Source organism: Solanum lycopersicum, chromosome 6, assembly GCF_036512215.1.
Source record: "Solanum lycopersicum chromosome 6, SLM_r2.1".
In the NCBI taxonomy this organism is placed as follows: Eukaryota; Viridiplantae; Streptophyta; class Magnoliopsida; order Solanales; family Solanaceae; genus Solanum; species Solanum lycopersicum.
The window spans coordinates 46,105,866-46,131,499 of record NC_090805.1 but is presented as its reverse complement, the minus strand read 5'-3'; the positions used below and the strand labels follow the sequence as shown (position 1 = coordinate 46,131,499).

The window sequence follows — 25,634 nt, the reverse complement described above, 5'->3', positions numbered from 1 at the left end:
TGTGAACTATTTTCAATTCTTCGAACACCAGCCTTGTGCGTGTGTTGTTACAGCTTAGAACGACGCATTTGTCATCTTTCAACATTTTTAAAAAATTAAATTTGTCCCCCCAACGGTAATATCCATCCCATTACCCGTTTGAAGAACAATCTTCGCTTTTATAAGAATCCTAATTATCTCTTCTCCTTCACCAATCCAATCATCCAAAAAATGGTGACCTAATTTATCATATTTTTCTTAATTTTTCTCAAATCTATGCTCTTCAAACCTAAAAGTTAAATCTTTGAAAGAAATATTGTTTTTCGAAATATAAGATTCAAACTTATTCTTCTTCGTCTATTATTTTGATTTTGTTTCCTTACTTTTCAGTTTTTCAAGATTGTCGTTACTTCTTCAATAAAAAATTTCGCAAATTCTTTGTTTCTTCACGAAAATTTTGAACTCAACAAATCCTTCACGCTAACGAAAGAAAAATCTTCACGTTAGTTTTTGTAGATTTGGGAGAATGAGAATCGGGCTTAGAGATTTATAAGGAATTTTTGTTTAGAAATGGATCGGGTTGTATTTTTGGAACAGATGAATTTTATAAAATGAGTAACATATTTTTTAAATTTTTAGAGACGTGGACCAATAAAAACGTGATATGTAACAATACCCAGCCTTCAATTGAGTTGGGTGTTGAGAGAGTTAAAAATAATTCACACAGAAAATATTAAGGAATATATAAATATTTGTATATTTTAAATACTAAAGGAAGTTCTTATTTCGAATTTAGGGGGATTTTTATGTATATTGGTTATTATTTTATATTATATTATATAATAAGGGAAAATGAAACAAAATCAAATAGATATCACAATAGAAAACTGCAGGTAAAACAAAACTCTTGGCAAAATAAATAAATAAATAAATTAGATGAAGCCGCCATTGACACGAATGATCTGTCCATTAACCCATTCAGAAGTGTCGCCGGCCAAAAACCCAACCACCGGCGCGATATCCTCCGGCAGGCCAAGTCTTCCATGTGGACAATCATCAATCACCCTCTTTATCATGGCCTCTGTTTTCCCTTCGTAGAACAATTCCGTCGCTATGGGTCCCGGCGCCACACAATTCACCGTTATTCCTGTCCCTTTCAGTTCCTTCGCCAGTATCTTCACCATTGCTTCCACGGCCGCTTTTGAAGCGATGTACGCTCCGTATCCAGGTCTAAACGCCGCTGCTAAGGACGTCGATAAGCATATAATCCTCCCTCCTCCACCGTGTTTGATTCTCTTAGCACCTTCCTTGCAGCATACGAAAGCTCCACGAGCGTTCACATCAAAAGTCCTGTCGAAATCCTCTAGGGTTGTGTTTAGGATTGACGGGTATTTTCCGTCGAGTACCCCGGCGGAGTTTACCAGGATGTTGACCGGCGATTGAAAAGCCGATTCAGCAGCGTCAAAGAGGGATTTCACTTGATCTGGATCTGAGATATTGGCCTTGACCGCAATGGCACGTGGGTAACCGGAGGTGGAATTGATCTGGGATACGACGTCGTCAGCTTGAGTGGAGTTGGAGGAATAGTTGATGACGAGTTTAGCACCAAGTGAGGCCAAATGAAGTGCAATTGCTTTGCCGATTCCGCGAGAAGAACCGGTAACAATGGCCACACGATCTTGGAGTGGGAAGGTTGATTGGGCTACGTTTTCTGCTGCCATTGCTGAAGAGAAAACACACTAATTGCTATGGAAGTTTTGTGAAAGACACTGCAAAATTGCTGAAATATATATGAAGTTTTTGCCACGGAAACCATGGCGTTGCAGGTAGGAAAATCACGTCACTGCTCAAGTCACTCTGTATGGTATTAATAGAGTTCTTTTACTTCTTTTATAAAATATGTCTTGGAAGTTGGAACAACACCACTCACTCCTCATATTTAAATATATACTACTAATACTTTTATATTAAATTCGTGATTAGAACTGAGCTATGAACGGTTGAGGATTTGAGTCACGCTAGAAGAAGGTAATATTGAATTACTATGCTACATAATTTTTGAATAATGTATTTTAATCTCATTTGTAACGGAATATCATAAAAAATCAACTGCCTGTTCTTAAGAATTCATAAATCTCCAAAGGCTAATAATATGTTTGAAATTTTATAAATGCTCACGAAAGTTGAGTGTGTGGACTCCAATCACTTTATAAATGAGTGTTTGAGCTTTAATAAAAGTATAAAATTGATATTTTTCATGATTTTTTTTCATTATAAGTCTTTTTTAGCAGTATTTGATGATGGCATAAGAACTTGCTTACGCAAATAAATGTTAAAAAAAATCGGTTAAAAAACCATCAAGTACCAGAGTATCTGGAAATATTCATGAACCAAGTATAACTGAAAATCGGTTGAAATGGAATATTAACTCAGTAGTACATAATAAAGCTATTGAAAAAGTTTTTGTACATGTTTATTTTGACATTTAGTTTTAGAATTTTACTTTTTTAAGCAGAAAAAGTAAACAACATGGGGATGTAGCTCAGATGGTAGAGCGCTCGCTTAGCATGCGAGAGGTACGGGGATCGATACCCCGCATCTCCATCTTTCTTTTTTTTCCTGTTCTTTTTGTGTGTTATATTATACCGTTCGAAAGTTAATTTGACTAATTTTAAAAGTTATATTAGTTTGATATTTTAAACAAAAAATTTAGATTTTTAAAAACTATTCAAAAAGTACTATACATCACATTTTTTTATATCAATATGATGAAAAAATATATCGTAATATTATTAATCAATTTTTTTATAATTTAACTTTAAAAATGAAAAATATAAAAATTAATAATGGACAAAGAAAGTATTAATTTGATGACGTTAAAAGAATCTATAAATTTCATATTTTGATTTTTAAAAAATTCTGCTATTTTCTTACAAAGCTATAATGTACAAAACTCCTTCCAAAACCATCATAACTAACTAAGTTGAGATTCTATTAACGTGATAATTTTCATATTTGTTTCCACCCTTTATCAATTGGTCAATCACAATACAGAAGTTAAAGAAAAAGAAAAAAGAAACCCCAAAAATGGTAACAGTCACTTAGTCAACCGCAGGGGCGGAGTCAGAAATTTTAATAGGGGTTCAAAATTTGAGAAGTAAACATACAAACTAGTGGGAGGGAGTTCGACATTTATTATACATACCTAAAAAATAATTTTAACCATGTATAAATAGTACGCCCTCCGTTTACAAAAGAATGATCTCCTTTCCTTTTTGGTATGTTTTAAAAAGAATGACCTCTTCTTTTTTTTTTATAACAATTACTTTCCACGTGGTATGTTTAAGCCCACAAGATTAAAGAGCAATTTTGTACATTTGACATAACTTTAATTTAGAATCACATGATCAAAAGTTTTCTTTATTTTCTTAAACTCCGTATCAAAATAATTCGATCATTCTTTGTGAAATAGAGGAAGTAATATTTTTCGTCGAAGTGGTTCGGATGAACCCTTCTCATTATACACTTCCTCCGCCCTGATCAACAGTTATTTCAAACTTTACACTATTCCTAATCAAATGACTAAATATAAGTTGTACCCCACGAGGAGTCAAACGGATATATGATCTTACCTTACCATTTGACCTACTCCGAATGTAAATAGTTGTTAAGTGTTTTTTAAATTATTTGAGTATGTAACACTACTTAATTTATGATCTCTTCATCCCAAGTCTCACGGAGCTATTTCCTTAATAAAATGGCATGTTGGCAAGGTGCAACATATAACCTAAATTAAACTCATTCCATGATTTTGAATAATTTGATAGATTAATCTCCATTTGTCATTAGTTTCTTAATTAATTTTAACAAAGTAACAAACACTTCTAAGAAACCTTTCTTTATCTTTTTTTCTGATGTGTAATCTTTCGTTTTACATTTTCAATTTTTTTTAAAAAAATTATAACATAAATTCTAATTAAAATACTTTAAGGTCAATCTTACATTAAGAACATCCTATTATTTAGGTTTGAAGAAAACTAGAATAAGTTGATAAATGAGAGTTTTAGTCATATTATTGGACGACGTATAAGGCAAGTTGTTAGAATTGACCAATTAAATTGAACAAGGGTATTTGATTCATGATATTTAATTACGAAAGCAAGAGATTTCTAATTTTATAAAATCAAGAGGAAATTTCGATTCTGAATTTTAGTAATATTTTTTATGTACGTAGTCAAAGATTTTTAAATATAAAACTAATATCTGAACAAAATTGCTAATTTAATCTAATTCATAAACGATATTTTAGATCCACCAGTGACTTTATGAGGCTATTGTCACAACATTTTTCCAAGGAAACGAACCAATATCCGAATAAATATTACAATTAGGTAGTGACATTTAATTAATTAATATATGTCCTTTTCATGTGCCTTGTTAATGTTTCCAATGTATTTTTATTTTATTTTGGAGATATTTACTATGTGTACCTCCAATATTCCGCTAGACAAGATAAGAAGAATCAATTAAAAGTCAGTATGGATATCAAATCATGGGTAAGTAGAAAATTTGGTTCGAAGCATTATTTTTATAATAATTTTACAGCGCATGATTCGATTTTAATTAAGAGTTTAGTAATTTTTATGCCTATCAATCATTAAAAGGATGTGTGGACTTTATATATTTTCTTATTGACTTTTATAATAATAAATATTAAATTAATTATATATTATTATTTTAAAAAAAAAATTGCTCTGTAACAAAGACATTCGAACTCAAGACCCCTGATAAATGAATACGAAGTACCTACTACTCTATTACAATCTTTGTACCTTATATTAAATAACTATGTAATCCCTCATTCAATTTTTAATTGTCATGTTGTGCTTTTTAAAAATCAATTTTGACTAATTTTTAAAATTATGTTAATTCTATATTTTAAACAAAAGTTTAGATATTAAAAAATTATACAAAAATCACCGTAAATTGAATTTCTTTAATATTAATATGATTAAAAAACAATTAAAATTTTTATAGTTAAAACAATTACAATTAAAAGTGATTAGAGGAAATAATATATTTCAATAACTAATTATATATGAATATATATATATAAAACAAATAATGCATTATATTTGTAACTTTAACCAACTGTCAAACAATTCATTAAAATTTTTATGAATCTAATATATGGAAAAAGCCTGAGCTTTTTATGTTTTTAAATCTCAAATTATATAGCATATATTTTTTTAATCAGGAAAAAAATTACTTTTAAAATATATATTTTGTTATAAAATAATTTATTACAATACAAAATATTTATTTATTTATTTTAATTCAAATATATATATTTTTAAATTAAACTATATCACATAAATTTGTCGAAAGCTTAAAATATGAGATGGCGATGGGAACGAGTAGCCAATCCAATTAATTTGATATTTACGAAGTATCTTCTCCTAATAATATTCGACTCCATTACAATTTCCACATACTTTCTTCTTCATCAAGTCTCTTTCCTCCATAGACTTATCCCCAAATATATAAACTCACCCATCTTAACTATCGAAATACCCATTTCGATTCTTCACTCCTTCGCTAGCTTTGTTGCTTCGGTATGTTTATGTACATATGCACATACTTTATACAATTTCAATTTTTCTATTTGTTCTTATAGTTTAATCGTTTTTGTGTTAAGACCTAATGTGTGAAGGAAGACTTGCTTGCTAGTTTGATCTAGGTCAACTCTGTATACTTTCAAATTAAAATTTTGATATTTCGAAAAATGTCACATGAATTGGGGAGGGGACAGTAGTTATAAGCAGAAAAGTGTTGTTCTAGTTTCTTTAATGCCATGAAATTTAGTTTATAGCCTTGTTGGATTGGGTGTTGGATTATGGGTTTGATAAGGTAAAGTGGGTTGAGAAATTTGACAGCAGAATTTAACTTTGCCTTTTATAGATGAATATTGAAAACAACAATTGAACTGGTGATATTGTCATTTAATCTTTTCTTAGTTAACTGGGAGAGTTTATTGCTGATGTTCAGTAACTTTGTAAAAGAAACTAGAGTAGCAGTTGCTCCCTAAAGTGTGACTTAACAGTTTGTAATCTTTAGTTCCAGGGAGAAGTTCGAGAATATTACCCTTTTTGGATTTGTGAACTTGAGGTGTCCCAAGTGTAATTTGTAAAGTGTAAACTAACTATTGTGTTCTTTTCGTTTTAGAATTTGTTACTCGTTTAAATTGCTCCTTTATAATGACAGGTTCTGATGGTGTAATATATCATTTTTTGAGTTTGTTTTATGGGTGACTTCTGTGAATAATCTTCCTTTTCATGCAATCGTTGCAGAGTATGGGCAATCTATTGGGCTGTGTACAAGTTGATCAATCCACCGTCGCAATTACAGAGCAGTTTGGCAAGTATCAAGATGTGCTTCAGCCAGGTTGCCACTGCCTGCCTTGGTGCTTCGGATTCCAGTTAGCTGGCCATCTCTCCCTCAGGGTGCAACAATTGGATGTTCGCTGCGAGACAAAGACAAAGGTCTATTCTTTATTCCGAAACAGTAATTCCATTGTTTTGACACAAGCTGTGTTGGTTCGCAGCCAAATCATCAAAGTCAACCACAATTTGCACTTTAACAAACATAACTAGGTGATGATTTTTCAGTATTTATGCATATTAATGACTTAATACATATTGCAACAAATGTGCAGGATAATGTGTTTGTCAATGTTGTGGCATCAATTCAGTACCGTGCCCTGGCAGACAAAGCAAATGATGCTTTCTACAAACTAAGCAACACTAAGGGTCAAATTCAGGCCTATGTTTTTGATGGTAGATATTTAATCTGTCTGTTTATATACTATTTCTGAGAATAAATTGATTTCAATGGGTAATGCTAACTTACACAAATCTATGTTTATATTTTGTCAGTCATTAGAGCAAGTGTTCCAAAACTCAATCTTGATGATGTTTTCGAGCAGAAAAATGAAATTGCCAAGGCTGTCGAGGATGAACTTGAGAAGGTAAGCCGATTCTTCAATGTTTTCTTAATTGATACAGGCAATTTGAATTTTTCATTGGATCTCATATGTATGTCATTATGATCCTTTATAGGCTATGTCGGCTTATGGATATGAAATTGTTCAAACACTTATAGTTGATATAGAACCAGATGAGAATGTGAAGAGAGCTATGAATGAAATCAATGCTGGTATGGCTAAAATCTCATCTCTTTAGTTAAGCCTGATGCCTGCTGGTTCTCAACTGCTCTGACTAGTTAGTACTTTGTCCAAGAGGACTATATACATCAGTTGATGGAGGGGGCTACAGTGGGATTCGAACCCACCATCACTAGTGTGAAGGTGTGGGCAGCTCCCCAACTGAGCTACAAGCCACACTATAAAAGAGTATCTTTTCATGTCCTAATTGTTTTCAATTCTACAGCTGCTCGGCTGAGGGTGGCTGCTAATGAGAAAGCAGAGGCGGAGAAGATTTTGCAAATTAAGAGGGCTGAAGGAGAGGCAGAATCAAAGTATCTTTCAGGGTTAGGTATTGCACGACAGCGTCAAGCGATTGTGGATGGTTTGAGAGACAGCGTGCTCGGATTCTCAGTGAATGTGCCTGGAACCTCAGCAAAAGATGTAATGGACATGGTCCTTTTAACCCAGTACTTTGACACCATGAAAGAAATTGGCGCTTCCAGTAAATCATCTGCTGTCTTCCTTCCTCATGGGCCTGGTGCTGTAAGAGATGTGGCAAGCCAGATCCGCGATGGACTCCTTCAAGCTTCTGTGAACCATTAAATGTTTCTACTATATCAGAAATGTTAATTGTGTTTCACTTGAAGCAGCCTTTTTCATTTTGTGTTTACTTTCTGTTAGTGTGGATATGTTTGGCGAGTTTGACTTTGTATTTGTGAATGCCTCTAGTATCTTATATTGTAAAGAATTTAATATCCCAGACCTTTGAAGAATTATATACTATTAATAGATGGATGTGATATTTCTCCTCGTTAATTGTACCTGTTTATTTGTTCCTTTTACCCATTCTTCATCCTTGATGATTGATCTTTTATTGTTTTACTAGCTATGATACCTAGACTCTTCAAAAATGTCAATGATTGTGTGTTAAAGTCGTCAATAGTAATGTATTTTTGGAGAATGACATGATGTAACATTGAACCTGAAGAATCTGTGCAACTTAGCTTATTGGTGTGTAGTACAGGGTCATATTTTTGTTGTGTGCTATGCTAAAGGAAGGTGATTGATCCCTCAAAATAACAGGAAAAATTCCAAAGGGAGGTTGTATCAATATTCTTGCTTGTTTTGGCATACACCTATTGGGCATTTCACCTGCTAGTTTAAGCGAGTCAAAAAGTTGATTAACATTTGTGAAGGGACTTCTTGTTCACTCACATAGCTTTAACTTTTGTTTCGATTTTCAAGTGAAATGCATATTTTAACATAACTTTTAACGTTCAAAACACTATACAAATGCGAAGATTTATGGCCATCAAGGCCCTCCAATAAATCTATTGGAATTGGCTTTATATCAATGTAATATCATTATTCATACGTAATAAATTTTTGGATACCCTTTAAGAAATTTCTGACTCTACTTATAGAAAAGAAAATAAATTTATAGATGAAATTAAATATGCAATATTTTATATACGAAAATATTCTATACCTTTAAAAAAAATTATGACATGAAAAACACGCTCTTCTCTTACAGGAGGCTTCCCTCATCTTTCACGTGCCTTCAAACATTATTTTCCTCGATATATAGCCGTAAAATCATAAATGCATTCAATAATATATTTTTAAAAAATACATCAATTGTATGAAATATATAATTTGAAATAATAATGAAAAACCCAAGTAAATGACCAATATGATTATAAATAAAGAAAAAAGAAAAGGCAACTAAAAAGAGTAGTTCCATAGATCTTGTATAATACACCCATTCACAAAATTCCTCCTTCTTTACTGTTTTCCCCTTTGTCCTCTCTCTAAATTGTGTGTGCTCTTCTTGATCATCTGGTGTCCAGTTGAAGATTGTAGATGGATCATTCATGGCGTCCTCATCTTCCTCCACCACCAATTCAAGGTAGAATCTGTCCATCTTGTTCAATCTCACACTTCCCCTTTTGCCCCCCTCCAATCCCTTTCCCTTCAAACCCTAGTTTCCGATATCCACCACCACATCCCAATCAACCCCTCTCCCGCCCTCCACTTCCTCCTCATGAGGCCGCTTACGACCCCTTCATCGATCATCGTGGTGGACCCCCTATGCCCCCTCCTCATCGTCCCACTGTTGATGGCTACGAGCATCATCCCCGCCCCTCAGATGTGTATGGAAATATGAAACCTACTTATGATTCACCTGGTGCTTTCAATGTTGGAGTGAAGAGAATGAGAGTTGATGATTCATCGGGTACTTTTACGAATGAAAAGTTGACTAGTTTAGCTAGGTTTTCAACTGATAATGAGAGGAGATTGCAGCTGATTAACGAATTTGGTGGGGCAGCTTACGAATTAGACAAAGGGCGTGGAAGTTTTGATGGTGAAGAATATGGAAAATTTGATGGATTTTTAGGTGGAAAAAATAGCAATAGCAGTTATGTAGATCAAGGTTATGGTAATATGGATAGAAATCAAACATTTTGTGACCAAGAACGTTTTGAGAGACAGCAATATCCACCGAGGGAAGGGAATGTACAGTTTGGACAATTAGGATATGACAAGAATTTGCCAGAGAGAAATGGTTACAAATATGGTAGTCCTCGAGCTGATACTCACCACAATGTAGAACACAACCAACAGAATTGTGAAGGATCAAGGTACAGCTCAAAACTTGGAGGTGGTTATCTTCCAAGGCATGGAGTTTCAGGGATGAATAAACTGTACAATGAACAGACAAGCCATTTGCCCGTGGATGGTCACAGTTACAACCATCATTATTCGCAGGCTTATGCAATGTCAAATCATGTGGATTCAAAATCAAATCATTATGGTTCCCCACATGACCAGAGGATTAATTCAGCTGACCGTAGTGGCACAAGCTTATATTCGGCACAGGGTTGTAAGACATACGCTAGCCAGCCGCCACTTCCAGCTTCTCCTCCACCCCCTCTTCCATTGGAACCCCCTTTGCATGAACGTCTTGTCTCATCTTCACCTCCTAGAACTTCGGCCTCATTGTTTCCAGGTTCTGTTGGTTCTTCAGCTCCTTTGTCATCATATTATCCTCCACTTCCGGAAGAGAAGTCCATGTCACGTTATCAGCCCAATTTACATTTGTCATCTTGCACTACTATTGAGGTACTCCTTCAATTCTTTGTGGGATTTGTTTATGTTCTTCACTTTGCAGTCTGTTATTAAGTGGCTCACAAGATAATATTATATAATAAAGGCCTAACCCATTGGTGGCCCCTAAAGTAGACACCTTAACTAAGTCATGCTTATTTTAGACACCTCATGTAGAATCATGTAGAATCTCGCTGTGTCATTTTGACTCTTTTTGCTTACATGGAATAGTGAGTGTGATACACTCATCGAGCGTGTGAAAAGGTTGTTTAGTTAATTTTTGAATTATTTTTTTCTTCTTCTTCCCCATTTTTTGTCACTATTTTGTCCAAGTTAAATTTCAATACATTGTGAATGAAGGTTTCAACAAAAATGACGGAAAATGCTTCTAAAATTTAAGAATAAACCCATTCATAAAATTCTTTCTTAGAAAAATTTAATATTTGCATGGAAGTGAATTTAAGAAGATCGATAAAAGCTTATTTCGATAATTTGTGGGCTTGCAAAAAAAAAATAGAGGTATTTGGAGAAGGCAATTTTTTTTTTTGTAGAAAGGTATCTGGATGAGAAAGTCATTTGAGGGGGGGGGGTTGGAGAGGACTATCAAAGGGGTTCGTTTGGTTGGGGTGCGGGGTTTAGAGAAGGTGATTGTCCGGGGGCCAAGTCAAGCTTTAAAAAAGAATCTTTCTGGATGTTTTGATAATCTTAATCATATCCAAAAGTAAGTAAGCCAAGCAAGGGAAATCGCCAATTGATTTCCTGATCAAATTAAGAACAAAACAACACGCCCACAGGCTCGGCCTTAATCGAGTCGCCCAGGCCGCAAGCGATAAACAGGTAGATTCTCACACTAAAGAAGCAGTGGCTACTAGCTGCCATTGCTGAAGTCCAACATTAGGAACAACCTCAACCTGGTGGCCCAACCCAAGAAGCTGCTGCTGAGCGTGTAGAGGCTGGAGCCAAGCCTAGAAGGATTAATCAAGGAACTCAATGGGGTTTGGAAAGGACATCGGGGTAGGGTGAGGACGTGGGCTTTAGAGAAGACGATCGGGGTGGGGTGGGGATTTGGAGCAGGTGGCATTGACTTTTTTTAGTTCGTTCAAATTTTGTTTTATTTTGTAATTGTTTGGGGGAAACTATCATGTGTCACTTTTATTTTTACTCAACATTTATTTTTGAAAAATTACTTTTAACACAAATGAAAAATGTCATTGTTTAATTTGTCACTTTACACGTTATTTGCGAGTGTAACACACGTGATATGTTTTTGCTCATATGAAAAAGGGTCAAAATGACAGAATGGGACCTTACATAAAGTGTCGAAAATGAGCATCTCTCAGTTATAGTTATGGTGTCTAAGTAAAGCATCGTGCCAACTTTAGGGGGTCACTGATGGTTAAGCCTATAATTAACGTTGAAAACGTTATCTAATTATCACACAAACATTGGAACACTAGCTATAAAAGTTTCAAGGTCACTACCTAGTTGACAATGAAGCGGGTTGAGAACCATGAGGTCGCAGGTTCAAACCTCAGTTGAGCTGAAAATACTAGGTGATTTTTTTCATTTGTCTAAACCATGACGGATAGAGTTACCCTGTATACCCGTGTTGGTGGGAGGTAGCAAGTAACCCAGGGTTAGTCGAGGTGCATCCAAGCTTGCATGTATATTACAGATATAAAATATTTTCAAGATTAAATTTTTAAGTAGTGAAATTGTTCGTGCTTCACGTGTGCTACGTGGAAATATAATAAATTATATATATATTTATGAATATGAATCTCTATGAATTGTTAATTTCTTATTTAATAACGTAATTATGTAAAATTTATATTCAAGTTAGTATCAGATAAGACAACATTGATATTTCTCTTCATTTGCTTCATGATATGTTTTTCATCCTGTTTCAATAAACAAAATTGAAATTATGTGCATTCTTTTAAGTACAAACTATTCATATGTATATAGTAGAATAAAACATCTATAGTGGTGAAGTTAATCGAATAATATGTTGTATTACGTGTAAATGTTACTATGTATTTTAATTTCCTCTCATCTTTTATAGTAGCTCTGGAGTCTCTATACAAATTCTGATTTCTTAAAAGACTTTTAAACTGCTTTATTTTTTCTTTATTATTACTTTGTTTATTTTAATATTAAATATAGTTAATAACTATTGTAATGGAAACACAAAAGTTAGGAATAGTGTTTAAGAACAGAAGGTATAAGTAACAATATGAGATTTGAGTTATGAATAATTTGAATATATAATTTTATTAGACATTAAACAAATAATAACTATGCATTGATTTTAAAATAAATAAATAAATGAATGGTGAAAATAAGAAAGGGGGAGTCAAAAGATGAATAAAATAAATAAATGATTGGTGGCTACATTGAGCCGTGTCATAATACTATTTTGAAAACCACAAGTGTTTTTTACGAAGTAAGTAGATTCATTTAAAGGCATCAAGAAGATGCAAGCTTTATAAGGATTTCTTAGTTGTTGTTAGGACATATCTAAAAATACTATACACTATCATATTCACAACGTAATTTAAATGAAAAGGAAAATTATAATACTTCTCAAACAAAAAAAATAACGATAAAAACAGATTGTTACATATCACATCATACAATTAAGGGAAAATGCTCAAATATGCCATCAAACTTCGAGAAAAGGCTTATCTATGCCAATTCCTATTTGAGAAAAGGCTCATCCATGCCATTATTTGTTAACAGGAAACATTTTTGATTTTGCAATAAAATATTTGTTATTTGCAATAAAGTAAGTAATTCACTTTTTCAATAAAATAATTATGATTTAAACAAAAAAACCCACCCCCACCCCACCCAAAAAATTAAAAAAATATAGCATTTGTGATACAACAAGTTTAAAATACCATAAAAATATTCCAATATATTTATTTCAGTAGTTACTTGTAAGTAGTTCTTAATTTTTTTTTTATGGAGAACTGACATTCTTTTTTAATTCTTTTTTTTCTGATTTTCACTAATGCTGCTTTGCTAGTTTGCCATTTCCTTTGATAAGGAATTTACCATTTATACCTATGTTGTGAGTATTTGTTTAGTCCCATCCGTCCCAATTTATATGGCTAATTGTTGTGGTGTCATACTATAGTAATTTGACCTTTTCTGGAATATCTTGTTGATATGCGATTCCTATGTATTTTTTAGTTATGTTCTAATTCTTGCAAGATGGCTCACAATGAGGATTACACTTCACATGACGTTTATTTGGATAATCTCCCAATTGACGACTATGAATTTCACATCCTATTCCATTCCTAATGAATAACCCCCAATACATATATATTTTTTTACACTAACCCCCAACACTTCTTTAAGCTAAGTTTGTGTGATATTGGGGGTATATCAAGCATTTGTATCCTTTTTTTAAAAAAATAGATATCTGTCTGTTTTCACCTTAAAGAGGTACATATGTGTGTCTTTAGCTCTCTTCCTTCTTGACAAATTTGAGATCCTTTTTATGTGGAAAATATGGTAAAACATGCCTAATATAACTGATTTTTATGGTTTCACCAGCAAGTTCATATGCATCGTTATACTTCATCATCTATACGCTCCAGAGGAAGTGAACATCCTCTGCTAGAGGTACCTTCAGATAAGTCAAAGGCAATTGATGCTATACACATTCTAAAGCATCCATACCGAGCTACCCGGCCTGATCATCTTGTTGTTATTCTTCGGGGACTTCCAGGTGCTTCTTTCTTTCCAAGAGCTATCTCATTTAGTTATGTAGTTGTCCGTTTGCTTTTAGTTGATATCCACTTTGAATGAAAATTATTTACCTTTATATTACTTGGTATGGAGACTTAACACCTTCCCCACTTTCAATAGACTCCATTAGCCCCCCCCCCCCCCTCCCCCCCTCTTCCTCCCCAGGGAAAAAAAGGAAAGAAAAAGTGAGCCCTTCTTGTTATTAAGAAAAGAAAGGCGATTTTTTTATTGTGTTAAGTCTGCTGGAGACATATTTAAGGTAATAGTTTTCTGATTAGGTATTTAAAATTAACGTTGAAAGGTATGTCATAACAATTGGAGAGTTCTATTAATTAGTAGCATTCATATCAGTTCTTCATTTTTGAGATGGTGACATTTATGACTTAGAGATTCAGTGGTCCATGTAAAAAGATGAGATGGATGGTTTACCGCATATCATTTAGAAAACAAATTGGGGCACTTTGATCGTTAACTTCTTGCTTGCACACCTCCACATATATTGTTATTCGTTAGATATTGTAGATCGGTTGGTTTGATTTGGTATGATGTGGGTATGTTTAGTTGGCATTTGGAGAACGTCTGGATGAAATTGAAAAAAATAGAGGAGAATTTGAAGTATTTGGAATAAAATTTCATTTGGAAAAGAAGGTTTGAAGTTTTGGGCGTGAATCCATTATTTCACTTGAAACTAGTTTTCTTCCTACTAAAATAATACTGCATTGCGAAACAGATATTGATTTAGACAATAAAATAGAATTTATGGCCAAAAGGGGAGACATGTCACTGGATCATGACCATTAGAATCCTACTGTTAGGTATTTTAGGCTTTCCAGGCCACTTAATGGCAGGCAGTCATGTTATTTGTCCTTTTGTGACTTCATTTCCTGCATTCTTATATGAAAATTTTCTTAAAAAGGAAAGTTCACTGTGCCCAAAGAATTTGGATCTCTGCAAGTATTCTTCTTTTATTATCAGCTTTTTGTTATCTTTTTCAGGGAGTGGAAAGAGCTATTTGGCAAAGATGTTACGTGACCTTGAGGTTGAAAACGGTGGCACTGCCCCTCGTATTCACTCAATGGATGAGTACTTCATGACTGAAGTTGACAAGGTCTTATCTTGCTATCTTACTTGAAGTTCTTTTGATCGTCAATATCTCCCGCTTTTCTTCGTTTCACATTTTCAAGCCTCATATTAATTCCAGTTACTAGTTATTTCAAGTCCTCTCCTAAAAATATAAACAAGGTCTTTCAGACATGCAGGTTGAGGAGAGTGAGGTTTTGCGATCTTCTGGTTCTGTCAGGGGCAAAAAGATGGTGACAAAGAAGGTTATCGAATACTGCTATGAACCTGAGATGGAGGAGGTAAAGCCATCTCTTCCTGAAATTACGAGATAACCGAACTTCCACAGAATTTGGAGCCTTTAGTTTTGAGATATTTATCTGCCTTTCTATTTGGTAGCTTTATTCTATTTGTCTGCAGTGTAGTAAAATCCATGTTTTAGGAAGTTTATATCAGAGATGAACAAAGATACTGGGGATACAACCCTAAAAGGTTTGGTCAAACCAAAAGTGCTTAGAAATTGTAAAATGATAAGCTAGGGTGACCAACTTATAACTTTTAACTGATTTTGGCTTATAATTACTTTTTGTGTTTACCAAATGGCCTAGATAAGACAAAAAATTACTACTCTCTCCGTTCAAAAAGAGTGGCCTAATTTGACTTGGCACGGAGTTTAAGAAAATAATGAAGACTTTTAAATCTTGCGGTCCAAATTAAAGTTGTGTCAAATATACAAAATTGTCCTTTAATATGCCACGTGTAAAGCTGAAAGTGAAATGTTACCAAAAAAGAAAAGAGATCATTCTTTTTGAAACAAACTAAAAAGGATAGGAGGTCATTCTTTTTGAAACGGAGGGAGTACAAGATAGTTTGATCAACTTATATGCTTAGCCAGACACCCTCATAGTGTTAGCTATTTGTACAGAAGTTCAATATCTTACTAAAGGAATGATATTTTGTTGGTTGCACAAGTTTCTCTTTGCCTAGTATTTGTAAGGCTAAGATGACTTTAGAATTGTAAATTTACAACGTAGAATCATGCAGTATTCAGGGTAAGCAGTATTGATATTGAGTTCTCTTTGTCCAATTTTTTTTAAAAGTTTATTAAGGTTGCAATTTCTTTGTTTGCTACTGTTAGGTTCACAAGTTCTTACTAATGTAATGCTAGGGAGAGTGTAATTAGTCCTAGTTAAGTTTCCTCTTTCCTTTGTTTGGGGGTGGGTGGGGTGCATAAGGATTGGATTAGAGTGTTATGGACATAAAGTAAACAAGCAACTATGGTTTCTCTTTTTCTCCTCTTTTTTTTCACTGTGAAAAAGGTGGAGGGGGGGGGGGGGGCGTTGTGTAGTAGAAAAAGTTTTTCCTCCTCTAACCATGAGGTTGAGTGTTCGAGTCACCAACAATTTGAGAAAAAGTTTTGTTACTGGGATGGGGTTTTGAGGGGGCCGAGTTCACCATATCAACAAAAAAAACATTTTCATATTTGCATGTTAAGGAAGCTATATCTTGAAACTACGAGGTAACTCGCTATGTACAGTGGTTCAATTCTTTTTTAGAAGGATATTTCCAGTGATTTATTATATCTTTTGGTAACAGAAACATAGCATTAGAAACAGTTTGCGCGCCCATATGTGCATTTCTTCTGTGAGTTTAATGTTGATGTAATTAGTATATTGTAGTTGCATTTTTCAAGAAGCTTGTCTCTTCTATACTGTATGCAATTTCTGGAATCAAATATGGTATAGAGGTCATCTTATGGCATTTCCAGTTGATTTTTATAGGTTTGATTTTACTAGTTTGCTTTTTCCAATTTTCTGCAATTTAGTGCCTTGTATATATTATTTCTATTGATATTTTCTCTCTTCTTCAGGCTTATCGTTCAAGCATGTTGAAGGCTTTCAAAAAGACCCTGGATGAGGGGGCTTTCTCCTTCGTAATTGGTATGGTATTTTTGGGGCAAGATAGCTCTTACTCTGTAATTCCACATATCTTCTTTTTGTCCATAATCTCAGACTGACATGTGAAATGGTTTGCATCACTGTTTCCTCTTTCAGCTGGATGTCTATTCTTTTGTTTATTGTGTCTGTGAGATTCTCCAAAATTTGCTAGTGAAATGATTACATGCTGCTGTCAGTTGTTTTCTTGTGTCATCTGTTGCTCTCTATTGGAGCATATTTCTATAGAAAACCTCCATTTTGTTGGATTTAGGAAACTTGAAGGTAGGTAGCATCCCATAGGTTTCTTGATAATAGCTAGCACATTGGTTCTTCAAGTCATGATAGATTGTCTAGTTAAAATGTCACCCATAGTTTAATTATAGATTAAGTGGTGATGCAGTGCCTTGCACTGCCTTCAGTTTACTAACTACAGATGCAGTTTTGTTCGGCAATTGACCCATTTGTTGCTGGTATTTGTGCCTCATCTTAGTGGATGACCGCAATCTGCGGGTAGCTGATTTTGCTCAGTTTTGGGCATTTGCGAAGGTATACTCTCAGTTCTCTCTATTATGCAACCAGTTCAAGTGCTATACTCTAGTTCAATTATTTTCTAGGATACTTTGAATGTCTAAAAGTCTTAAACCTTTCGTGTGTATATATTTTGTTACTGCTTTATAGTTTGTCAGTTCTTTCAAGTTTTAAGTATTATAACCTTTGTTGATCTAGAGAACTTGTGGCCGCAACAGCTTTTCTGTTGTTGTCCAATGTGACTGGGTGGATACTGCGAGTTTGAAAACTCACTCCATCAAGTCCTAATATATTGTTATATTCGTATTGTAGTATCAGTTTTTGTTAGTTGCAATCTGTTTAATTCATTGTGTATTTTACCTCAGTTTCTATTTTTTGTTGGTCCACTTAAAAGGACCATTTCTTGATGACTTGTAGATGAATTGTTTGTGAGTTTTAGCTCTTTCTTGACTGCTGGTGATGATTTGATATAGTTTCATGCATTGTTGTAGAGTAGATTTACTAAATAAGAAAAAGCAATCGACCTGTCTTTCATTTTTGGTTATGTTTGGCTGAACATTGTCATCAATATTTTGGTGGTGATTTTGTTTGCAATTCTCCATAGACATTATTGCCGTGTCTTGTTTTGCTCACACTAAGCTTGAAGTTTAGTATAACACAACAATGTGATAGGTATTGCCAAGGATATCTTTATCACATCTCCATTTGATTGAATAGGCTCCTGGATTTTGGAAAATATGAGTATACTAGTTCAAAGTTCGTTCAAGATTAGTTATGATGTTACCAAGAACAGTATATGGAGTAGTTCGGTTTGTGGTAGGATATTGAAATCTTCAGCAGATCATGTTTTTAATCTTGAGATAATTGCTAATCGATGAGCATAAAGCTTAATGCATCGACTTGGACAACTTCTAAAACTTAGCTTTTTATTACTAATTGCTAGGATAAAACTGGCATATATTTCAAAGTGCAGGATCATCAAGCTTGAAGCTTCAGACTAATTTAACCAAAGAACAATGCAGAATTATAAATTTTCAGTAAGCAAGCTCAATATTCATTTAGGATAGGGCTGAAATCCCCAGCTAAAGCAACAGAAAACTTGGATAAATGTTGGATTTAGCATCTCTTCCAAGTTCCAATCTACAACTTCTTAATAGAAACTATGGATCTGTAGATGACAAATGGCTTAAGTATTTGAAGACTTTTCTAGAGCTACCTGCTTCAGCACTTGCCTTCCAGTCGATGTATTATGTTGGTTATCTAAATACAGCTAAACAACTGTGTATTCAGAGTGCACAAATTTGTGTGTGACAACTGCATGTATGCATGCATGCATGCATGTATGTATGTATGTATCTCATAAAGAACTTTTAAGATCATGAAGGTTTGTTGAAGGATCTCTTATTGACAGATCATATAAGCTTAAATTTGTCTATTTTACTGTACCAAATTTTCCTTCTTTTGGGTTTAGGTTTGGTTGTTTGGAATGAGGTGTTAAAAGAACTGATTTGATGGAAGTGGTTGAATATGTGAAGATTCCAAGCAACTAATTCAACCATACAATTGAGGTGGGTTTATGTTTTAGATTTTGTAGCCAAGGAGACTCGAGTCACTAGGTTTGTCCTGTAGTTATTTGTATTTATAGTATAGTCAGTTTCTGTTCTGGCTGGTTATTACATAAATTAGTTTAATAATTCTTAGCCAAGGTGGCTCGAAGTTATGAAATCGGTCAAGGTAGATACCTGGGTTTGTGGGAGGTAGCAGTACTCGGTGGAAATTGTCGAGGTGCATGCAAGTTGGACTGGACACCACTGTTATCAAAAGGAAAAATAAATAATTACTCTATGTCAGAGTTCTTGCTTTTTGGATAGGAGTGGTGCTCCTTGCTTTCTAAATTTAATTGCTTGTTGCATTTTGTTCAGTGATGCATGCTGCTTCTGTTACTTTTGCAGTGTTATGGCTTCTCGAACTGCTGATTGTTTTTTTGATGACCGATTATCTTCTTCGATTGTTACCATCACATCTATTTAAGAAAAGCTGATTGCTGCCTCTATGATTGCCATGGTTGTTTTCTTTGCTTATTTCCGTTGCTTATTATTTCAGAGATCTGGCTATGAAGTGTACTTGCTAGAAGCAGCTTATAAGGACCCAGCGGTAAGTTAGCTCATGTATTTCTTTGTTAGCCACAATCTAACATTAAGCATTGTATATGTCTGTGCATTATCTGATACGCTGAAGATACTTTTTCAACTCATGTCCTTGTGGTTTCAGGGTTGTGCAGCAAGGAACGTGCATGGTTTCATGCAGGATGATGTACAAAAGATGGCTGGCCAATGGGAGGAAGCTCCATCCATGTACTTGAAACTTGATGTTAAGGTACTTTCTCCTTAAAACTATCTTGTTGCATAGTCAGTCAGGTTCTACTCGCCTGGACTCTCAAGTATAGCTGAGCAATTTAACTTATTCCAGCTAAGTAGTTGTTAGTGTAGCCTGTTAGACCTTGTGTGAAAAAGTTAGTTTTATCAGCTTGTATGAGTTGGATGCTAATGTCATCTGTCCTTATGGTTTACTTTTATTTCAACAATGTGACAGTCATTACTTCATGGAGATGCTCTGGAGGAAGGTGGAATCCAAGAGGTATATTTTCTTAAAACCTTACCCTAGGTTCAGCATACTCATGACCATGTGAGCACATAGACACTTGCATATGTTCAGAGTGTAAGGAATTGCTTTTTATCGGGAATGAGATAGACAATGTTATCCCATAAATCAGTTATGCCGCCACATATATGGGATAACTTGTCCTGTCATTGTAATGCAAATGGTGGGATAAACAATCCCGGGACTTGTACCCCTACCCCTACGCATGATAAATTGATCGTGCTTTAATCTCGAGATAATTATTCCTTATCCTCATACCAAAAGTCCCCTAAATTTGTCCGGAGAGTTCTCTGGAGGCCCACCTGAAGTTGCGGATAGCAGGTATGGAATGAAGAGAGAACTCTGTGCAAGACGTCCACTCAATTAGAAGAGGTAGAGAATGGGATGGATAATGTTATCAAAAGCAAACAGCGCAAAAAAGCTCTGTGGTCTGTTGGGGCTTTATGTGAAAATAAAGCGTGAGCTTTAATGGAAAAGGTGCAAAAGGAGAAAAAAGTACAAATATATATGTTTAGTCTAAGTCTCCTAATTGTAAGCATGAATGTCAAATGTATAAACAACAATATTGAATTTTTTAAATGATAAAGTGAAATATCAATTGCTTAGTACCACATCTTTAGAAGAGGCTCATTGGCATGGAGAAGTATGCCTTAGCGCCTTGATGATGACACTAAAGCGCACATTAAGTGAGGCGAAGCGCTCGACCATTTTGACCCCCTTTCCCGGGCATAAGCGCGCCTTTGACAACAATACGCATGGGATGCCCCCACTGCCTACCTTTTAGATATGTTCTGGAGTATCTGGAAGGAGATAAAAGTTTGGGCTTTTAGATATAAAAAGATAAAAGGAACATACTAGCCTATGCTAGTATTTGTCCATATTTCCAAATTTTTTTTGCAAATATTATTGGGGTGAAATTACACCATGTCTTTGGCCATAATATTTGGGTACATATTTCACCTTTTTTAGAAAAAAATATGATTTATACCCACAAGTTATAAAACTATCAACACTAATCATATGTTTGTATTACAAGTCAATTGGATCTTCGTTGCAACATATTACAAGTAGTGTCTTTGAAAATATGGAAGGAGAGGAACCTTAGTGTCTTTGAGAATATGGAGAATACTGTAGTTCATTTTGACTTTATGTTTTTGGTGTAACCACATATACTCTAATGATATTGTCTCTATCATTGATGGTCTTAGACTCATTATAAAGATAGAACAGTAGATTTTGGTTTCTTTTGAAATATGGTTTCACTACAACCCAAATACTGTGTTACAGAAATAGAAACATTTACCTATGTCAAAAAAAGTTAAAAAAAACAAGTAGTGTCCATGACACTGGAGTAACGTGGTTGTTTGGATTGAGTGCAACAAGCATCATTCCAGGCATTGTGAAGCTTTGTTACCTTGAGCCGATTGTTCATTATTTTCATCAACAACCATATCATCTCAATACAAGCGCAATCAACTACTATAGAGGGTGTTATTGTAAAAGATAAAAGTTTGGTGTAGAATTTGAATTTTTAAAAGATCCCAAATAATGAAATTTAGTCCAAATACTAGTTTTTTCTACTATTTGGGAATTTGGGCTATTTGCCAAATAATGACAAATTATATGGACAAATAGTATTTTCGAAGTTTTCCCCCAAATTTTACTTGGGAAATCTATGGCCAAACGGGTCCTATGATTCTGTTGGAAATGCTACTTGGGAAGTCCTAGTTTTATTTTATAAATTTTGGCTTAAAAAAATTCTCATAGCTTGTTAAGTTATACAAAAAATAAAATGAAATTAGTCCTGTAAATTTGTATCATATAGCTTTTGAAAATATTTTCCTCTGTTGTCTTATAGCTTATTCGTTTTGTAAAGTGGCTTTCATTTACAGAACTAAAAATTAATATATGAATGGACCAAGTGGCTTGGATGGTTTTTGTTCCTACTTGAAGTGCACAATGAACGGTCAGCATGTTCTAATTGCAGCGAAGGAAAGAAAAGAGATGTTGGCTGATAATGTTCCAAACAGCGTATTTCTGAAAATTAACAAATGAACAATAAATAAGTTACAAAAGTAATAATATACTAGGAATATCATGTGATGTCCACCAACTTGTAATGTCTTCATTCACATCTTTTTCAGGATAGTACCGAACATGTGCAGCTTGTGTTACTCAGAGGTAGAAACTTCTAAATCATGAGTCTTATTTTGGATCTGCAGGTAGACATGGATATGGAAGATGATGACTCATTTGGAGTGCCTTCCACTTTAGAGGAAGAGAATATTGAGAAGTTTACAGTACCTCCCCAAGAGGATATTCCAGCATGTGGTATGTCATGGATCTGTCCAAAGGGTCATTTGTATTTCTCATGCTGCTCCTGTATTGTCTCTCTTGTTGTATGTCCTAAGTTCTAGTTAGTAAACATTTGTTGTGATTAGCAAAGCGGGAATTCAGTTATGGTGGTTCTCCCTAATCAATTTGTGATGATTCTGGTGTAGATGGCATAGTTTCCTACCTTTGCAATAGATATCGCCAAATCAGTCCCTTCCTTTAAAATTTACATTTGTTGTAGTCACAGTAGGTCATGTGTTTGTTTTGAGGCTTAAAACAAGGCTGAGCTGATTTTAGCGTTTAATAACACAAAGGACCCGGCTTTTGTGGTGGTTGAACTTGGCTGATTTCGAAGTTCAACCGCTAACCCTTAGCTTTGACCATTGGGTGGAACCTATTTTCTTTTTCAATGCTGGTTATTTCTCAACATCGATTGGATTCTGTCTAACATTATTATTGGATCTCTTCAACTTTATGCATACCATTCTGAAGTAGATACAAACAAATTTGTCCTTTCTTCATTGTCTTGGCTACAAAAAGCATCTGATCATACTTATTATGTAATTTGATATCAGGCGATGTAAAGGATGATCAGGTTTTAGACCATGAGGAGGACCACCGAATAACTGAAGTAAAAGAATTGGCAAAGAGTAAATGGTCATCTGATTTGGATGAAGATAATACTCGAAGAAATAAAGATGCCACTAGAAACATAAATGCTCTCTCTGGGTTGATACAATCTTACAGCAAGGAAGGAAAGTTCGTACGTTGGGGTGACCAGGTAACTTTTACGACGGACGATAGCTATTCGTAGTTCTATATTGATGTGTTTTCTTACTGAGGGATGATTGGTGAAACTTATGTCCGCTCTCTGTTCTCTGCCTGCTTTCCCCTTTCTGCTTTTACTGATGTGCTCACCAGCAAAGGCTGACCTTTTTTCATTCGTCATATCTTTACTTTTTTCTCGTCCTGTCATCTCCTGACACTTTACATTAGCAAAGGTCTGGTAGATGAATTGTTGGGAAGACTCTACCCTTCCATCCTCAATGTTTTTCTTTGAAAAAGTGAATTTTTTAAAGAATGTAAACCAGGAGTCCTACATCTTTTAGAATGGAAATAGGAGTCCGGATTTATTTTTAAATAAAGAATGAGTTTCTCAACACTATAGGTTGTTTCGGTGTCTATATTCTCATATATCAGAAATGTAAATTGATTAAAAAAACTTGGAAGTGTACGGATTTTTATTCATTGGATTGGACATGTGGTATTTCAACAGTTCTTCCCTTGACAATATTATTGTGAATCGGGATGCAGTATAGTTCCTAGATAGCTGATATTGGTAACTTTGGGATGGCATAAAAACCTTGTTGTAAAGGCTTGTTTATTTTTCCAAGGGGAGGGAAGACTTGTAAGAATTCGATTAAGTGGCTCCATCTCGTTGCAAGGCTAAGTTGTTTTATGGGGGCAGATTTACTTATTATCAAATTACATTGGCACTAGGGGAGGGAAAAATCATTGGAGTGAAATAAGTGTTCCATCTCATTAAAAGCTGAAGTTGTTTGAAGGGGAAGTTCTCATTAGGCGTTGGCCGTGAATCATATTTGCATGCCTATTTATCCGTTATTAAGGTTGGTTATTCAATGATTTTTTCAGATGTTGGCATGTAACTTGTTTCAGTGTACTAACCTTATCTATATCCGGCTACCAAAAACTATGTTGTATACGTCTTGGAGAGGAAGTTGAAATTACATGCAGCTACTAATCTGATAATTGTTTGTTCGCCATCTGTTCTACTGTTCTTCTAAAAAGAGGCACTAGCTCAATTTCTTTGCCCCAAGTGTATGTTTGCTAGGGAAGGAAATTTCCCATTTTCGGTTAGTCAAAAAATTTGGGGAACTTTTTCTCTGGGAAAACAAGTTCCTTTAGAATGAGGAAAATGATTTCCCTTGTTTTCCACAAAGTGCCTTTCCACATTAATTGTGTCTTCTCCTCACCCTCCAACACACCTCATCTTCACTCCACAACCTTGTAGCTCCCATCCCACGCCCCAACCCTTACCTCCACCCTCACTTTTTGTATTTGTCTAGATTATATATAAATGCTTTTAGAATAATACTTTTTTGTTTTCCAAGAATATAAGTGGGTTTATTACTTATTCTCTTGTGTTCAGTACATACACACCTAAACTTATGTTACTTATCCCAGGTAACCAAAAGAGGCTTTTCTATAGGGGCAGCAAAAGCAACCAATGTATCTTTAATAATTGGTCCTGGTGCAGGATACAACTTGGTGAGATTCCTCATGCAACTATTGTTTAACTTGTTCGGCTCATCATTGTCTACATCTTGATGCTTATTGGCAATATTATGCTTGTAATTATGCTGCTTACCTTTCTAGAGTTTTTGTTATTGTAATACAACATTTAGTTTTGTAAACTACTTAAAATGGGATTTTGCATATACTTGGAACCCATATTATAGCTGGCCTATTGTCATTTTCAGAAGTCAAACCCTTTACCTGACGAAGAGAAGTTGACATCAACTCGACATAGTGGTGAACCAAAGAGGCAGAACATATTTCAAGAGAGATTACGAGCAGAGCACGAGTCGTTTAGGGCTGTTTTCGAGTCCTTCAGAACTGGTTCTGACAAGAGGCGGCCGCGGATATCTGGGCTTAATGCTGAAGATGAATAGTGCATCTGTAGATAGGGGTTTAAAATTGCATATTTGCTATTTTATGTTTTGCTAATCCTTTGCCATAGAGGATGACTGCCCAGTGTCTTACGCTGGGGGAGGGTTTAGCCATTTCTATTGTAATATAGTGTAATTCGTGTAGCAAAATAGGTAGTTGATGGCCTTGACTGGAGGGCTATATGCTATGGGTCCATTGCCTCTGTACTACTGGAAATTTTGGTAATGAAGGTTTTCAATGATAGAAGTGGTTCATTAAGCAATAAATGGATGTATGGAAGACAAATATCTTGTAATCATTGGCTTGGCTCATGAAAACAATTTTGATTCGGGATGTTTAAGAGCCCGTTTGGACTAGCTTAAAAGTTGGTC

General features: G+C 34.7%; 3 protein-coding genes and 1 non-coding gene across 4 annotated transcripts; 3 read left to right on the top strand and 1 right to left on the bottom strand.

The window, feature by feature from the left end:
- Nucleotides 1–832: 832 nt before the first annotated feature.
- LOC101249464 (NADPH-dependent aldehyde reductase-like protein, chloroplastic) lies at nt 833–2,234 on the bottom strand. The gene has a single exon (XM_004241517.5). The coding sequence runs from the start codon at nt 1,698–1,700 to the stop codon at nt 912–914; it is 789 nt and encodes a 262-aa protein (XP_004241565.1). The 5' UTR covers nt 1,701–2,234; the 3' UTR covers nt 833–911.
- A 276-nt stretch (nt 2,235–2,510) lies between these two features.
- On the top strand, nt 2,511–2,583 carry TRNAA-AGC (transfer RNA alanine (anticodon AGC)). The gene has a single exon. It is a non-coding gene; the product is annotated as a tRNA-Ala (tRNA).
- A 2,801-nt stretch (nt 2,584–5,384) lies between these two features.
- LOC101248885 (hypersensitive-induced reaction 1 protein) lies at nt 5,385–7,999 on the top strand. The gene is made up of 6 exons (XM_004241515.5): nt 5,385–5,594; nt 6,330–6,521; nt 6,695–6,815; nt 6,915–7,006; nt 7,098–7,194; nt 7,428–7,999. The coding sequence occupies exons 2-6, from the start codon at nt 6,333–6,335 to the stop codon at nt 7,784–7,786; spliced, it is 858 nt and encodes a 285-aa protein (XP_004241563.3). The 5' UTR covers nt 5,385–5,594; nt 6,330–6,332; the 3' UTR covers nt 7,787–7,999.
- An 883-nt stretch (nt 8,000–8,882) lies between these two features.
- LOC101256497 (uncharacterized) lies at nt 8,883–25,529 on the top strand. The gene is made up of 13 exons (XM_004242118.5): nt 8,883–10,306; nt 13,859–14,033; nt 15,049–15,161; nt 15,313–15,414; nt 16,983–17,052; nt 17,540–17,595; nt 19,681–19,731; nt 19,849–19,953; nt 20,170–20,214; nt 22,461–22,569; nt 23,148–23,353; nt 24,778–24,861; nt 25,074–25,529. Exons 1-13 carry the CDS (start codon nt 9,047–9,049, stop codon nt 25,263–25,265), a joined length of 2,568 nt encoding a protein of 855 aa, XP_004242166.1. The 5' UTR covers nt 8,883–9,046; the 3' UTR covers nt 25,266–25,529.
- The last annotated feature ends 105 nt before the right edge of the window (nt 25,530–25,634 follow it).

What these genes read in the sequence shown, in the direction of transcription:
- LOC101249464 (XM_004241517.5), bottom strand. Translation starts at nt 1,700, where the DNA reads ATGGCAGCAGAAAACGTAGCCCAATCAACCTTCCCACTCCAAGATCGT.
- LOC101248885 (XM_004241515.5), top strand. Translation starts at nt 6,333, where the DNA reads ATGGGCAATCTATTGGGCTGTGTACAAGTTGATCAATCCACCGTCGCA. An exon ending in GCTGCGAGACAAAGACAAAG is followed by an intron (nt 6,522 to 6,694) that starts GTCTATTCTTTA and finishes ACAAATGTGCAG; the next exon opens with GATAATGTGTTTGTCAATGT. An exon ending in TCAGGCCTATGTTTTTGATG is followed by an intron (nt 6,816 to 6,914) that starts GTAGATATTTAA and finishes ATATTTTGTCAG; the next exon opens with TCATTAGAGCAAGTGTTCCA.
- LOC101256497 (XM_004242118.5), top strand. Translation starts at nt 9,047, where the DNA reads ATGGATCATTCATGGCGTCCTCATCTTCCTCCACCACCAATTCAAGGT. An exon ending in AGTTTTGGGCATTTGCGAAG is followed by an intron (nt 17,596 to 19,680) that starts GTATACTCTCAG and finishes TTATTATTTCAG; the next exon opens with AGATCTGGCTATGAAGTGTA. An exon ending in ACTTGAAACTTGATGTTAAG is followed by an intron (nt 19,954 to 20,169) that starts GTACTTTCTCCT and finishes ACAATGTGACAG; the next exon opens with TCATTACTTCATGGAGATGC.